The sequence below is a fragment of the Bacillus rossius genome, chromosome 1 (genome assembly GCF_032445375.1).
Source record: "Bacillus rossius redtenbacheri isolate Brsri chromosome 1, Brsri_v3, whole genome shotgun sequence".
Taxonomy (NCBI): Eukaryota; Metazoa; Arthropoda; class Insecta; order Phasmatodea; family Bacillidae; genus Bacillus; species Bacillus rossius.
The window spans coordinates 26,537,975-26,552,489 of record NC_086330.1 but is presented as its reverse complement, the minus strand read 5'-3'; the positions used below and the strand labels follow the sequence as shown (position 1 = coordinate 26,552,489).

Genomic DNA, 14,515 nt, shown 5'->3' with positions numbered 1-14,515 from the left:
TTCATGGCCGAAATATATGAAAACTAGAAAATATGTTCATTAATTAATTCATTGAATGAGAAATTTTTATTTAACACAATTTCTACGACATACGTCTTGGCAGTTTTGCACATGGAAAAAGAATGAAAATTGTGAAATAAAAATGAAAACATAAACCTATAGAGAACAACCCTTATTCAGCAAAGTCAAACAGATAAACCCTACGATGTGCCTAAACAGGTATTATTGAAAACACAACGACGACAGCACAGGCAAACACATTTAAACTTAAATATCAGGCAGCGCAAGAATTTCGTGGAAGGAATTCAGGAATGAAAAATAATAACGGCGTAGACGAACACAGTGGGCTAACAATGACGACACATTTTCAAAAATAGCAGTAAATGCAGGCAGACAACAAAACATGGACAACAGAATAAAAATATACGAACACAAAGATGAAGAAAAACAGATATTATGGACAACACAAGGACAACAACGCCGACTAACACAGTAGGTTTCCTATGACAAAACAGTTGCGAAGTTCCGGAAAATGTTATCTGTTCCCGTCATCAGGCACAAACAGACACAGCTAGAAAATATTGTAAACCCGGTTTCCCTGAGTGCAAGTCTAATATTTTACTATTGTGCAGCTTCACTGTATAGGTACCTGCTAAAGAGACTTATAGCCAAAAATTCCAAAATTTGTTAATGAAATCTTTACAAATACGGCAGTTGTGTGTTCATATTACTAGCCTCCCACCTCAACGATCCGGGTTCGATTCCCTGCGATGTAATTTTTTTGAGGAAATGTGGATGACTTTTCCGTGAACGGGCGGGTTTTATCGCAGTTTCTTCTGCGCCAATGAACTATGCCAATGCTCCATTTACCACTCGTGGCTCTTCAATTGTCCAACGGCCCCTATGTTGACGAGACCTTAAGCTCTTTAATTATTAACTGTTAACAAAGACACTGAAGCGAGTAACTAATGAAGCTCAATCAGGACGTATAAATTGTGGGGTGGATGCAGATTATATAGCGAGTTTGTATGACTGTGTACCATGGCGAAATCTATGTCATCGTGCCTATTACATACCACGTCGCTTCCCTCCCCCCTTTTTTTTCAATCCAGATAAAGGTTGTTGTGATTTCCTAGCAATAGTTTGAAAACGTTAAGGTATTTCCAAGATTGTAAAACTTTTCTTTTTATTTACTTGTGGTTTTTGCAGTTATATTTTAGTGGTATGAAATGCTAACGTAAGATGAAACTGTGTTATCTTAAACGAAATCTGACGTTCAGTTTGAGAGTTGTGTCACTATAGTTACGTTTAGATAAAAAAAAAAAAAGTCGGCTACCCCAGTTTTGTTTCTGCGCAAACTCTTGATGGTTAGTCACCGTCTGTGTCACGTGGTTGCAGGAAAGGTAGACTTTGCCCACGACAATACGGGACTGTGAAGCTGTTATGGTAGGTTACCCCTACCTCAAATAACAAAGGCTGTTGTATTTGTTCTGTTTAACGGAGTTGTAAAGACGCACTTCGTAGATTGTAGGTGTTTCGCCATTAGGGACGTATATGGTCTGAGTGCGAAAATAATTAGTTACAGCTGTGGTCTAATCCCAACTTGAAAATTAATTGTAAGTGTGTGTAAATGTCGACTCGGCAAATTAATACCACCAGTGAAATTTTTTATTTATGTTTCCGAATACCTCTTTAAAGAATACTTTAGCGTAAAGGATATTGCAATGTTGATGTCAGCCATTTATGTTGGCCTCCCAAACAGTCGCACATGCAGTCTTTCGTGAAAGGAACAGTCGTTAGCTTCGTTTCATGCATTCTTGTGGTCTTTCAAGAGTTTGTAGCGACATATTTAAGTAAAAATACAATGATATTCGGTTTCTTGGCTAGCCAAATCTTGTTTACGCTTTTTAATGTTTATTTATTTATCTGAAAAAATTAATTAGCAGCTGTCTAAAAATATTACGACCTGTGCCCTGTTAGGGATTAGTCGTGTCCTTACATTTGCCTTTGAAGATTGTAAATTTTATCATGGAACTTCGATTTTCATAGACTTTGCCGTTCGTAAAATACCAACTCAGTATTTTTAACTTTACCATAGTGACTACTCTGCCCTTTTTGTAGTACACATAAACATTTGGATCATAAATCGTATACGCTTTGATGTTTCTATTATTATTTAACGTAATATTGAGTTTATTTTTAAATTGTAATCTTGATAAATGTGTTTATACACGTTCAATATTTCCCGTCCGATTTAATACGATTATGGCCTGCGGTTGCTAATGCTATTGAATTCCCTTTTAGCGAATTTGTAAGTATCTTGTTATTTGCGTGATACGAGTGGTGCTAGATTCACACTTCGCATATTTATTATTGTTTTTGATCTTTGTCTGTATTGGTTCTGAGACGTTTAAATTTGTTGTCTTTATTGGAGTCGTTCCATGTCAACATTTAATGGTATAATATGATAAAGTAAAATAATTTTATTATTTGAATTTAATAATTGTTATAACTCTAATTCAACAAATTTCTTTTCTGCTTATAAGTTTACATACCAAAAGGAAATACTTTATGCTTTTCTAATTATACAGGTTTTCCATCAAATAATGTCCAATGTTTAAATGATATATTATAAGAGATTCATTTTGACTATTTACAACAAACCTTTCATCAACTTGAGGGTTTGGCCTACTAACCTAGATTTTCTTAAAAATGTTCAACATGTGGACCTTTAAGTATACCTACTGTTCACATCTAATCTAAAGTCCAATTCTTCCCACAATTTGGTTAACACGTCCGGAGCAAAAGCTTCTCAAATTCTGCGTCTCAACTCTGGCAGATCATTAGAAAGCGGCGGAACGTAGGAACGATCTTTAAAAAAAGCTCCAAAGGAAAAAAAAAATCGAATGGCGTTATGTCAGGTGAACGTGGAGGCCAGCGAAAAATAGCTCTATCGTCCCGAACATCACGACCAATCAAAAAGGTCAGGGACTTCGACGTTCAACCACTCTCGTACGAAGAAATTCCAACGGTGAAGGGTCTCCATTCTGTTGCCAAATAAAGTTTACAGGTTCTCCCTCTACTAACTTGGGAAAAATTATGCTCGGGAGACGTCATTTTGCGTAGGTGGCGACACAAGTGAGAAAACAACAAAGCAGTACTCGTGCATGCTCTTACCTAAATCTGTTTTGAGCTACTTTTTAATTTTAACCTTGACCCAACACTCTGCAACGCTTACAGTTGATACTATTGAAGTTTTTGACGTGACGTCTAATAAATCAATGAACGCTGGCTGCACGCACGAAAAAGTGTCCCGTTACGCACACTGTCCCGTTACGCTGTGTCCCGTTACGCTCATTGTACGCTTGCGCCGCAGCTATCTCTCTTCCACTCGATTGGAACAACCATCAATTTGACTTTTTCGAGGCACATTAAACTTGAAACACTCCCATTCGTTTCCTACTTTTCCTATCATCGTCCTATCCTTAACAGAATAACACAGATTGGAAGAAGTTAAATAGCAAACATGTATAAAAGTTTTAGTTAAAATAATCTCTTCGTTAAATTAATAAACATATTCGAATTAACGAGTGCAAATAAAAGTAAATTTATCATTTAAATATTGTAGATTTCATTTCACTCCTTCTTCGTATCCATACAAAATAGTGATAATTCAATAATAATGATTCATTTTTATTCATAAAAGTATGAAATCATTTCATCAATTTTTTGTTATGACGTTGTCACGTTAAACTATCGTCCGTAAACCGACTTTTTACTTTTCTAACTGGGCATACGGGGATACTGTACACGGGGATATCGTCGACTTGGTCGGCAAAGGGGCATGCATGAATGCTTGGTCGTTAGGGGGGGGGGGTGAAGAGCGTAGTGCTAGTTGCTCACCGACTTGTTCCCCAGCTGCTTGACCTTGCAGGGCAAGTAGGCGTGCGTGCCCAGCTGGGTGGTGATGTTGGTGGTGGTGGAGGGGTCGAAGTAGGGACCCGTGTACAGGCCGCTGAAGCGCTTCGCGTGCTGGTGCATCGGCGGCAGCGCCACCACGCCGTCGGCGCCGAGAGCTGCGCGCAAACAAACAAACAAACAAACGTAACATAACACACTATGCGTGATTTGAATGATTCATGCGATGGTCAATTCAACATTTTTTTTGGACACACAAATTGCAGTTTTGCACTATTTGTCATGGTAAAAAAAATTCAATAATGCATATCTATATAAATTAAAACGTAAATGTTCGTTCGTTTAAAATCCTGAATCTCAGATAGTTCTTCACCTATTGCTTTGAAATTTCAACACATCATTGTATTCGAATACGCGCGGTTTATATATAATAATGTTACACCTGTGACAGGTAAAACAATTGATACAGATGTAATAGATAGGAAGATATAGACATAGAGATATATAGATATAAAGAGAGATCTAGATGTAAAGAGAGAAGAGGATTTACGGATAAATAGAGAGATATAAAGAAATAAAGCGAGGGATGTATATAGATGTATTGAGAGATGTTGAGAGATATTGATATAAGATGGGTTGATATACATAAAAAATAGATACATAAAGATTTAGAGGGATATGGAAATATATGAATATATATGAGATATATAAGGAGAGATTTTTATATAGAGAGAAATTAAAAGCGCAGACGATAACGGTGGGCTAACAACGACTAGACAGTTTTAACAATATCAGTAAATGCGGACAGACAACCAAACTTGGGCTAAGTAGCAATTACACGAACCCAACGATAAAAATAAACTGGTATTATGAACAAAACAACTACGACAGCATCGACGAATACAGCAGTTTTCCTATGAGAAAACAGTTCCCACATTTCGGGAACTGACTTGTGTTCCCGTCATCAGGCACAAAAATACTGCAATGGCGTTATGTCCAATAAATTGTATTAAATCAAAATAAAACACTCTTCTAAACAAACACTTTAAATTGAATTGTCTATCGTGAATTTTAAACATGCGAAACATTTGTAAAATAACTATTAATCTAAAGATGAGAAATATTTTGTAGATGCATATTTTACGAGAATATGACCTTACAATAAAACATCCTTAAAATGCAATTAAGTAATATAAGTCGTATTTACAACTGCGTATCGTCATCGTTGTCTATTTGTTGACAAGTGACATATTTTTGGCCATTCTAAGACATTAAAAATTTACGCCATTGCCGGGGATGAGATCCACTGCCGAACAGTTCTGAATATCCCTAACGTTTTCCGATCACTCGTGGAAAAAAAAAAAAAAAAAAAAAAAAAAAAAACAACACAATATTGCAAGGGTTTGTATATTTTATGGCCATGAGTACTTTAAATAATGGTAACCTAACCTAACCAACCGTTCATTTTATTTACGATAACGTAATAAAAACCTAAAATACCCTTCCGGAAAAAGAGAAAAATTGTTTGTTACACTGACGAAACTTAACTAACCATTCACTTCGTTTAACCTCGGAACTGTTCGGGTTGTGGTTGCAGCTTTTAACCCTGACTCGAACCCAGAACCATTAGCACTAAAAGCCAGCGTGCATAAGGCTGAGCTACGGAGGTCGTTTATAATAATTGTGGCTCATTGCTTATATCAATATCTTATATTCTTTCAATGTCATGCAAATATTTTTCATAAATTAAGTAAAACTGATATTAAAACTAAAAAATTACAAATTACAAAGCTTGGTAGTTTATCCTAAGTGTTGCGCAGCGTAATGCGAAGCTGAAAGAGACCCGACGTAAATCGCTCCCAGGAGAAGGGAAGTACCACCTCGGATTCGCCTCCGGAAACCTGAGGCCATGCTCTAGGACACACCACCCTCTCCCCCTCCTCCTCATTTTCCGCAGTCCTGTCCCCGGCCCACTTTAACCCATCCTTCCCGTCCGCCGCCCCAAATCCAGGCGCCGCTTGGCCCCTGCAGCGGGCGCCTCTCCCCTCGTGGAACTCCGCCAAGAAAGAGTCCGGAGATGAATGGGGAGGCTCTGCGCCGACCTAATTACTGTACCCCCGGGCCAACTGCAAATTGGAGCTCGGTACGCTCGCGGGCCCGGAAAACTGGCACGTCGCCGCTCGGGTCGTTAGCGGAAACTCCCCCGGGGTTTCATCCGACGTCAGCCTGAAATTCTTAGCCCTCTATATACCGCTATTTTTTTTTTACGTGAAACGTCTTTAAAGTCACATCGAAACATACGGGTAACAAAACAGAAATATGTACCGTAACGAAAACGTACATACCGTCTTGCCTTAATAATTTTCTTACTACGAGGGCCGTTTTTTTTTCAACCTTTGATGGGCTGTATAAAAAAGTCAAATTTACATAAAATAAAAAATTCACTACAAAAATCGGAGTTTGGCCGTCTCATCGACACGGCCGTGTGTTGTACGTAAATACGTGTACGTAACAGGTAATATTATCTATACAAAATATAAAATACGCTTTTTTTTATTTTAACACCATTTATATTCACTGTAATTATTTTACACTAATGTTACATGAAATCGATAGATTTTGACGAGCGCAGACGATTGAAACTCAAACCAAGGTCTTAGTTTTTCCGAGTCGAAAGTTATACTAAATGGAAATCTCTAAACGCAACAAAATGACCTCAAAATGGTGGCGCTTCCTCCTCCAACGCGCTCGATGCGTCAAATCCTCCGAATTATTTGATCCTTTAACTATCGAATGGTGTAATTAAATCTCGGATGGAGTTGATTGATATTTAGCTGCAACACCAAACTCTAAACCTCGATTTTGTTATCATTCGTGTTTTTGATTGCTTCCTACTATGGAAGTAATTTTAAAGACGTATTCACGTCAAAAAGTAAGTCTTATTTATTCTTTACATAATCGCCGAAACGATAGAGGCATTTGTCCTATTGTAATACAATCTTCTCGATGCCTACTTCGAAGAATTTAGCCGTCAGTGAGTAGAGATACAGGGCCAGCGCCTGGGTCTCCCTGTCCCTCACGACGCCGCTGTGAGGCGGCTGGACTAGTCGCGTGGCGCATTCTGTCGCATTATTGGTATGTCTTGCGACAATTCTTGACGCGGTATATCATTTACAAAACTTTTCATTACATTACAAATTTGTGCCCAAAAGTAGCTTTGTTGCTAGGTTGTAGCCGCGTCCTTGGCGAATAATGTCGGTCGACATTGCATTCGCCATCATCAGGGAGCTGCTCCGAAACGTCGGTGAATTGTTCGCCAAGGACGCGGCTAGAACCCATAAGCCAAGCTACAATAGCCGTAGAAGCCTGCGAAACTGTTCTTGAGAGAGAGAGTAAATGGCCATTAAAATGCTGATTGCACAATGAAGATGAGACGCGTTTTAGTCGTAGACAAGTGCAAGTTGAAAGTTGGGTGCGTTCACGAAACAAGGGCGTGTGCACATACTAGATTAATCAGATCTTAACAATTTTGCAGCTAGTAATAGAAATGTTACAAATCAAGAATTAAGTTTTAAGTTTGAGTATAATAAATACACATAAACTAAAATAACTGTACTATCATTTTGAACAATGTTTCCCCCAGTATGTATGGACAGTATTGTCATAAGAATATTGAAAAGAAAAAAAAACGAAATCAATAATTTGATGGACAGAATCTATTTTGGCCCATTTGAAAAAACTAATAATCAATCCCTGCTTTCTATGCTTACCATGTGAAAATGAAATGAGGATATTTGGATATGATTTTAATCCCTAAATGCTCTTCAGAAAGGAAGTCCAACGTATTACAATTTAATTATTTCGGCTCGTTGTAACTAACAGGTTTATTGTCCAGCACACAAAAACAAAGCAATAAACTTGTACGTTGTTTAAAATTATGACCACCAAAACGACATATTTATAGTTTAACCCCCATATTCTTTACTTTGTTCTTTCATGTGTAAGTCACAAGACACCCGGAAGGGATATCTGCACATGTGGTTGAATGATACTAGAATTAGGTCTTAAGATCTGGCTCAAAGTGTTCATTTGAACGGTAACCAAATAAGGCTACCTTTACCTGCCCGAAACTATAATTATTCAGACCATAGTGAAAACAAAACATCTGACGGAAATCAAACGATTATCGTTGTTGGACTTTACAAAACCAAACTGGTCCCAAGCCAGTTCTCAGTATAAATTGTATGTTTTATAAGTTACAAATACTGGGAAAGTTTCTCTTATTTAGTTGGAACTCAATATATGTTTTAGTTATAAGATTTTCTTGTCCAGTAAATTTGTTCGCTTTGTTGTTGTATGTCTCGAGCTAACATGGAAGCTGTTTTAATGTTTTTAACAGTTTGAAATATTTGTACCTTGCACCCGAAGGCAGTGGTTTCGATTGCGTATAGTTTTAAAAAGAGAAAATACCCAACTTCCTGAAAACGGCGTCTAACTCAGTGTCAATTATAGTTAATTAATGTTACGATAAATTTACTCCTTTCTATGAGCAATAAATCCATCTTAGTACAATCTAAAGAAAGCGTGTTTTCACAATTCAGATTTTTCGTGTGAGCCACAATTCACATTGTTGCAGCTGTAAACCTGCGTCTGAGCCATAATCAAAACTAAAGTGCAAATACCCTTATTATTTTCAAGCTCGAATACATCTCTAGGTTTGTGTATGTACAAACTTAACATCTATTCTAATAAACAACTTTTTTTAGATGGGCCATTGCTGGTTTTACACTGTTGTTCTATGTCATAGAGAGACCCTAAGATCGAACAAATAGATGAACTCAAACATATTTCTTTCTTTATCCGTTCTTGAGCAATTACGTATGTCCGAAAAAAATCCTATCTTATATCTACAGATGTCCATAAAATAATGTAGGGTTATAAATTTAATTAGTTAACAACTGTAAGCGTTGTAGAGGGTTGGTCAAGGTCACCATTAAAGAGTATATCAAACAGTTTTAGATAAGCGCATGCGCGAAAACTGCTTTGTTGTTTTCTCGCTTGCAACGCTACTAACGCAAAATGGCGACTCTCGAGCGTAAAGAATGTGTTCTGCAATTTGATAAGAGTAATAATATGTAATTTAAAGTCAACGTGCGTTTCGTTTAAAGTTGAATTGTGATCCCCCATGTGTCAAAAACATCCGCCGATTGTATATCGCAGGCCCCTACGTTCTCCTGACATAACGCCATGCAGTTTTTTTTCCTATATTGCTTTATAAAAGATCGTGTCTACGTTCCACCCCAATCTAATGATTGCCTGAGTTGAGACACAGAATTGAAGAGGCCTTCATTACTCCGGACTTGTTAACCAACCGTATGACTACAAGTGTTCATATTGAACATTTGTAAGAAAAAAAAACTATGTTAATTTACCTACAATTAGATGCATGATTTATTGTAAATGGTCTAAAATAAACTGTTGTATGTTTGAAACAGGGAAAAATTATTTCATCGACAGCCTGTATTTTCCCCATGGCAAATTTCCATTTAAATAACGAAACCTCACTTTTGTTGTATTCCACATTCGGCATGATGTGCTCACTTGAAAGTGAGCGTACTTGAACGTTCGTTGCATGGAAGATAAATGTTGGAGTAGTTCAAATGTGCATATTTTTGGCCAACATTCTGTTCTCAGATTAATTTTTGACGCAACGTGTGAACAATTTTCCTTACACCCTTTTCCCTCTTCATGGCACGGAGGCCAAGTTGTTGAATACGGAGTCTGTGCGGGTCAGGCGAGATGAGTGCTGCTTCCCTCCGAGGTTAATGAAATAATAAATGTTTCCGGCGGGAGGTTTCCTGGAGGGAGAGCACTGTTGAAGTGGTTGGTTGGGGCGCGGTTCGTGTGGTCAGCTGTCAGCAGCGAGGTTGAAATGTGCTCGAGTTGGCGGAGTGGAGTCGAGCCAGGCTTCTCCTAGCACTCGTGTTCAGAATCCTTAAGAACACATTCACTTTATCTTAAAACCCACCTTTTTATTAAACTCATTGAAAAAAGCCCTTTATTTAATATATTCTCACATGAACGGACTGCGGGAGTTAATTTTAATCTAGTGTAATTTTAAGGTTTTGTTTTCCATTTTAATTTACAGACCAATGAGACGTTCAAATTTAATGATTTCCAGTTTACGGATCATACCCCTTTGTTTCCTATCTCAGAAGTATTCCCACTGTACCAAATTTATGTTTCATACAGCTTAGCAGCATAACTTAATTTTTGAATATTTCCTGACTTGAGTAAAGAAAAGCTAGATTGAAATTTATCACGTAAATAAAGTGAAGTAAATAAAAAAACTTATGAATAATGAAATAACGCTTAAGCTAGCATACATTAGCAAACTAAAATGTCTTAATCTTCCCCATTGAAAGAATCATTAAAAGAACATATAGAATTAATTTTCGAAGTAGGCTTTTCTTCTGGAAATGTTTTTTAATCTTCTATTAACTTCTGGAACAGTTTAATAATTCAATGAATACAACATCCTATATGTTCTCCAATATTACAAAATTATCGATTAAACATTTTATCATATTCCCCGGAGCGAAAAAGTTTTGAAAAACGGATTCGATAATGTAAATATCCTTGCAGTAGTAGTTTGTCTTAAAAAAATATTTCTAAAAAAAGTTTTAAATAATTTTTTAAGATAAACGGATAATTGTTATAGATTTTACAGTTTACTTAATAAGGGAGAAATGATTTTATATGTTTAAAACTCGGTTTTTCACCCTTTGTACCAATGATTGTTAGTATCAAAACATGTTTCAGACGAAAACTTCAGGTAAGTATTATTAGGTTTACAATATCTTAAGATAGTAAGGTAGATAATATTTTAAGGTTTCACAATAAATAATCAGTGATTTAATAGTGTACGTGGTACGGAAATTATAAATTATTTTTTTCTACCCCATTTTTCTTCAACCCCTTGCAAGGATAGTTGGTGTTATCAAAAAAATTTGGAGACGAAAGTTATAGATAAATTTATAATATTTACAAAAAAATTCTAACAGATTGTATAGTGTGCTCGCTGAGAGAGCTATTAATTTTCTTGTTCTTTAACCCCTGTTCCAACCTTTGCAGCAATAGTTGGTTGTATCAAAAAAGATTTTGATAAACGTTTTAGGTAATATTTATAAGGTAATCAAATGATTTAAACCGATTTTATAGTGTACCAATAGGAAATTTTTTTATCATTTTCCCTTAATTTTTCCACCCCTTGCATGAATGGTTGGTCGCATAAAAAATTATTTAGTACGAAATTTTTAGACAATTGTTTTAAGGTTCACAATAAATAAGAATAGATTTAATAGTGTACCAAAAAAAAACAATTATTTTTTATTTCTATTCCCTGTTTTTCAACCCCCCCCCCCCCCCCCCCCCCCCAAGGTTCAAACGAAAAGTTTCAGATATTAACTGTAAGATTTACAACGAATTTAACGAATGCCATAGTGTGCCTACGAAGGGATTTATTAATTTTTTTGTCCTCCAAATCTTATTTTTCACCTCATCAGCTATGGTGGTTCTAATCAAAAATTTACTTGGCCAAAAATTATTGGTGTTACTCCTAATAGTTATACCTAATACGTTTCAAACGATGTGATATTTTGCATATTATTGAAACTATAGCTATTTTTATGATTTTAAATAAACCTTCCCCCATTTTTACCTTTTTATTCGGATTAGGACCATTAACGAATTTGCCCGAGATTTTCTACTGCCATATTTTATGTGTCAATTTTGGAAGTGATTTGTACAAAATTACTGCAGTTATCTTGTCCATAAAAATTTGATACATATAAACGAAAAGGCGTATATACCGGTAACAGCTACAATCGGTAGTCTATATTAGAAATACACCTAAAAAAAAATACAGCATGCGTGTGAGGCCAAGTTACGATTTAAAAAAAGGGCCAGTTAAAGAAAATAAATAAATTTAAAAAAAAGAAACGAATTTGTGCGGGAAGAAGCTACGTTTTCACCGGTCGTCGAGTGAACGTTTCGATGGATCGATAAATCCCGGGGAGTTCCTCGCGTCGACCCCTCGCAATCGGTGGAGGACTCGTGCTCGACCAATCTGTCCTCGCGGTGGCGATCACGAGATTAGTCCGCCGATACCCCGTGAGGGGGAGGGGGGGTTAGCAGGAGGACGCGCGCACAAAGGAACAACGAGCCTCACGACCGACAAAAAAAAAAAGGAATGCGGGATGAGGATAAGGTCGGAGCGGAGTAGAAAACCCCGAGAGCAGCACTACCAACCCCGAACCATTAAAACTTGCGAAACAAAAATCGACACTTTAAGAGAGAGAGGGAGGTTTCAGGGGGGTAGGGTGGTAGGCGTGTAGAGGAGCCGATATGCTGTTCTCGGAGAAGGCGACCGCTCGCAAGAATAACCGCAAGAAACGAAAAGTTTGAAGCACCAAGTTTCCCCCCCCCCCCCCCATTTCTCGCCGGGAAAGAGAGAGGCAGAGAGAGAGAGAGAGATAGAAGAAGAGTGTTCTGGTGGAAACAAGTACAAACTCTCGAAGCAATGAGTCGTGTTTCAACTGCTACCATCAACTGCGTGGCAATTACAGAACCACGTTTTTTTCCCTTCTTTCTTTGTCGTATCAGTTAAATCGAGCATGAAAACCGACAGTAAGTAGCTTTTAGAGGCACAAGTAACAATATTAGTAGTATGTCTGACATAAAATAAATAACTTGAACAAAAATTATATACTTGATCGTTAAAAAAATATAAAGAAATAAAAAATTTACATATTTTTTTACAAAAATGAAAATTAAAAACTTAATAATTTTATCTTTCTTCGTATGAGAGGATATTTTTTGTATAATTTTTAAATCACGGAAAATTTAAAAAAAACCTAAGATAGAAAATATTTTAAATTTCTTAGTTGTACACATTTTAACAAATAAGTTGGATCCAACATCCTTAATGCACAGAAATATAGGTAATTTTTATATAACTGTAAATTGACTGATGTTCTTGGGTTATGGTAGTAAAATATTCCTGTAAAAAAATTTTAATTCTTTTATTTATTTTTAACATTCATTCATATAGATTTTAACAGCGCAGCTTTATTATAAACATTTTATTTTTTTAGTATCAGATCTGAGCGAAATAATTATGTGTGTTTTTGTGTTTAAAATAAACACGCAAACAACAAAACCCAATTAATAAAGACATACGGTAAAACATACATTAAGCTGTCGTTTACGCGTAGCGATGAAGCCAAATCGCACCACCAAAACGCGGATTTAAATAAATCATTTGCACCTACACGACTGCATTCCCGAACAAAACCTATTTGTACGTAGAAAACGATATGAAATACAACCAAATGTTCCGGGAATAAACCTGGTATGAAAATGTTACGTGTTTGCCATTATTCCTCCCCTCCGCTCCCCCCTTTTCAATGGACGGCCGATGGCACTAAAGGTTTTGATGTGTGGGGGGGGGGGGGGGGGGGGGGAAGGGGGGAAACCCAAGCACTCGGAATCCTGAAATCGATAACATTCAGTGGTGAAATTCCATTAAACTCGTGCCTCGTATAAATGCTTTTGTTTGCAGCTGGATGAGTTGAAAAAAAAAAATTTCTACCCGGCCGCGCGACTGAGGCGCACAATAGTTGAGTCCGCATTCAATTTGTTCCACCAATGTTTCGGTCTGGCAACGTCGGACGGCCATTGTCTTTCCGCCGCCCGCCTGGCAACTACGCTCGCCGCTTTCCCTCAACAACACCTACCCTCCCCTACCCTCCTCCAGAAACCTTCCTTGCAACGGCAACTTCCCAATTGTGGGTTCGCGACAATGTTGACGCAGGACTTGCCTTCGATTGTTCCTGGCAGCGGGATATTAAACAGGAAGTCTACTTACGTGGCGGAGAAGATTGAAGCCTCCCTTAAAACCACACGACGATTCGATGTGCACGGGCGAACGTTTACAACTTCGTGCCGGATAAACGATCAGGTGACGAACTATCGGACGATGATGTATTTTGTAAACCCCGGTGTTTTTTTTTATGTGTAACATATTAGCTCTCGGTAAACGGACAGTGGTGGGGGGAAATTTCGTGAATGCGATGGAAGGAACGGGAATGTGTGCTAACCACGGCACTGACATCTGTGGCGGGCGAAGTGAACAATTGTTCGCAAAGCCAAAGGGAAACTATAGTATTAGCTGTTTAATTAGTTTTAAGAAAATGGGCTGTATATAAATACAATTTATTTGTCGAAAAAGTGTTTAGTATTTTTAATCAGGTCTTTTTCACTTTTTTTCGGAGCTCTTTCATTATATATGTAATTCAAAATTTCTTTTTCTAATCAAATGATTCAATATTCGACATAGATGATCGGGCGGTGAATTCTAACGCGGGCAGTGAATCTCTTTCTAAACGTTCGCTCCTTGGAACAGTTTTTTTTTTTTTTTTTTACGTTTCCAAGCACATTTAGTCAAGTATACATGCTGTAAACCCTCTTTGTCATTCAAGCCACATTGCGGAGAAACTGAACTGGATTATTGAACAAAGTAAAAAAAATTAATAAA

General features: G+C 37.2%; 1 protein-coding gene across 1 annotated transcript in view; it reads right to left on the bottom strand.

Moving 5' to 3' along the window:
- The window catches only part of LOC134527544 (lachesin-like), a 384,121-nt gene that overhangs the window by 97,465 nt on the left and 272,141 nt on the right, over positions 1-14,515 (bottom strand). The window contains exon 2 of the mRNA XM_063360312.1: positions 3,904-4,076. Coding sequence (XP_063216382.1) covers positions 3,904-4,041 — 138 coding nt within the window. The 5' untranslated portion in view covers positions 4,042-4,076. The remainder of the gene's footprint in view (positions 1-3,903; positions 4,077-14,515) is intronic.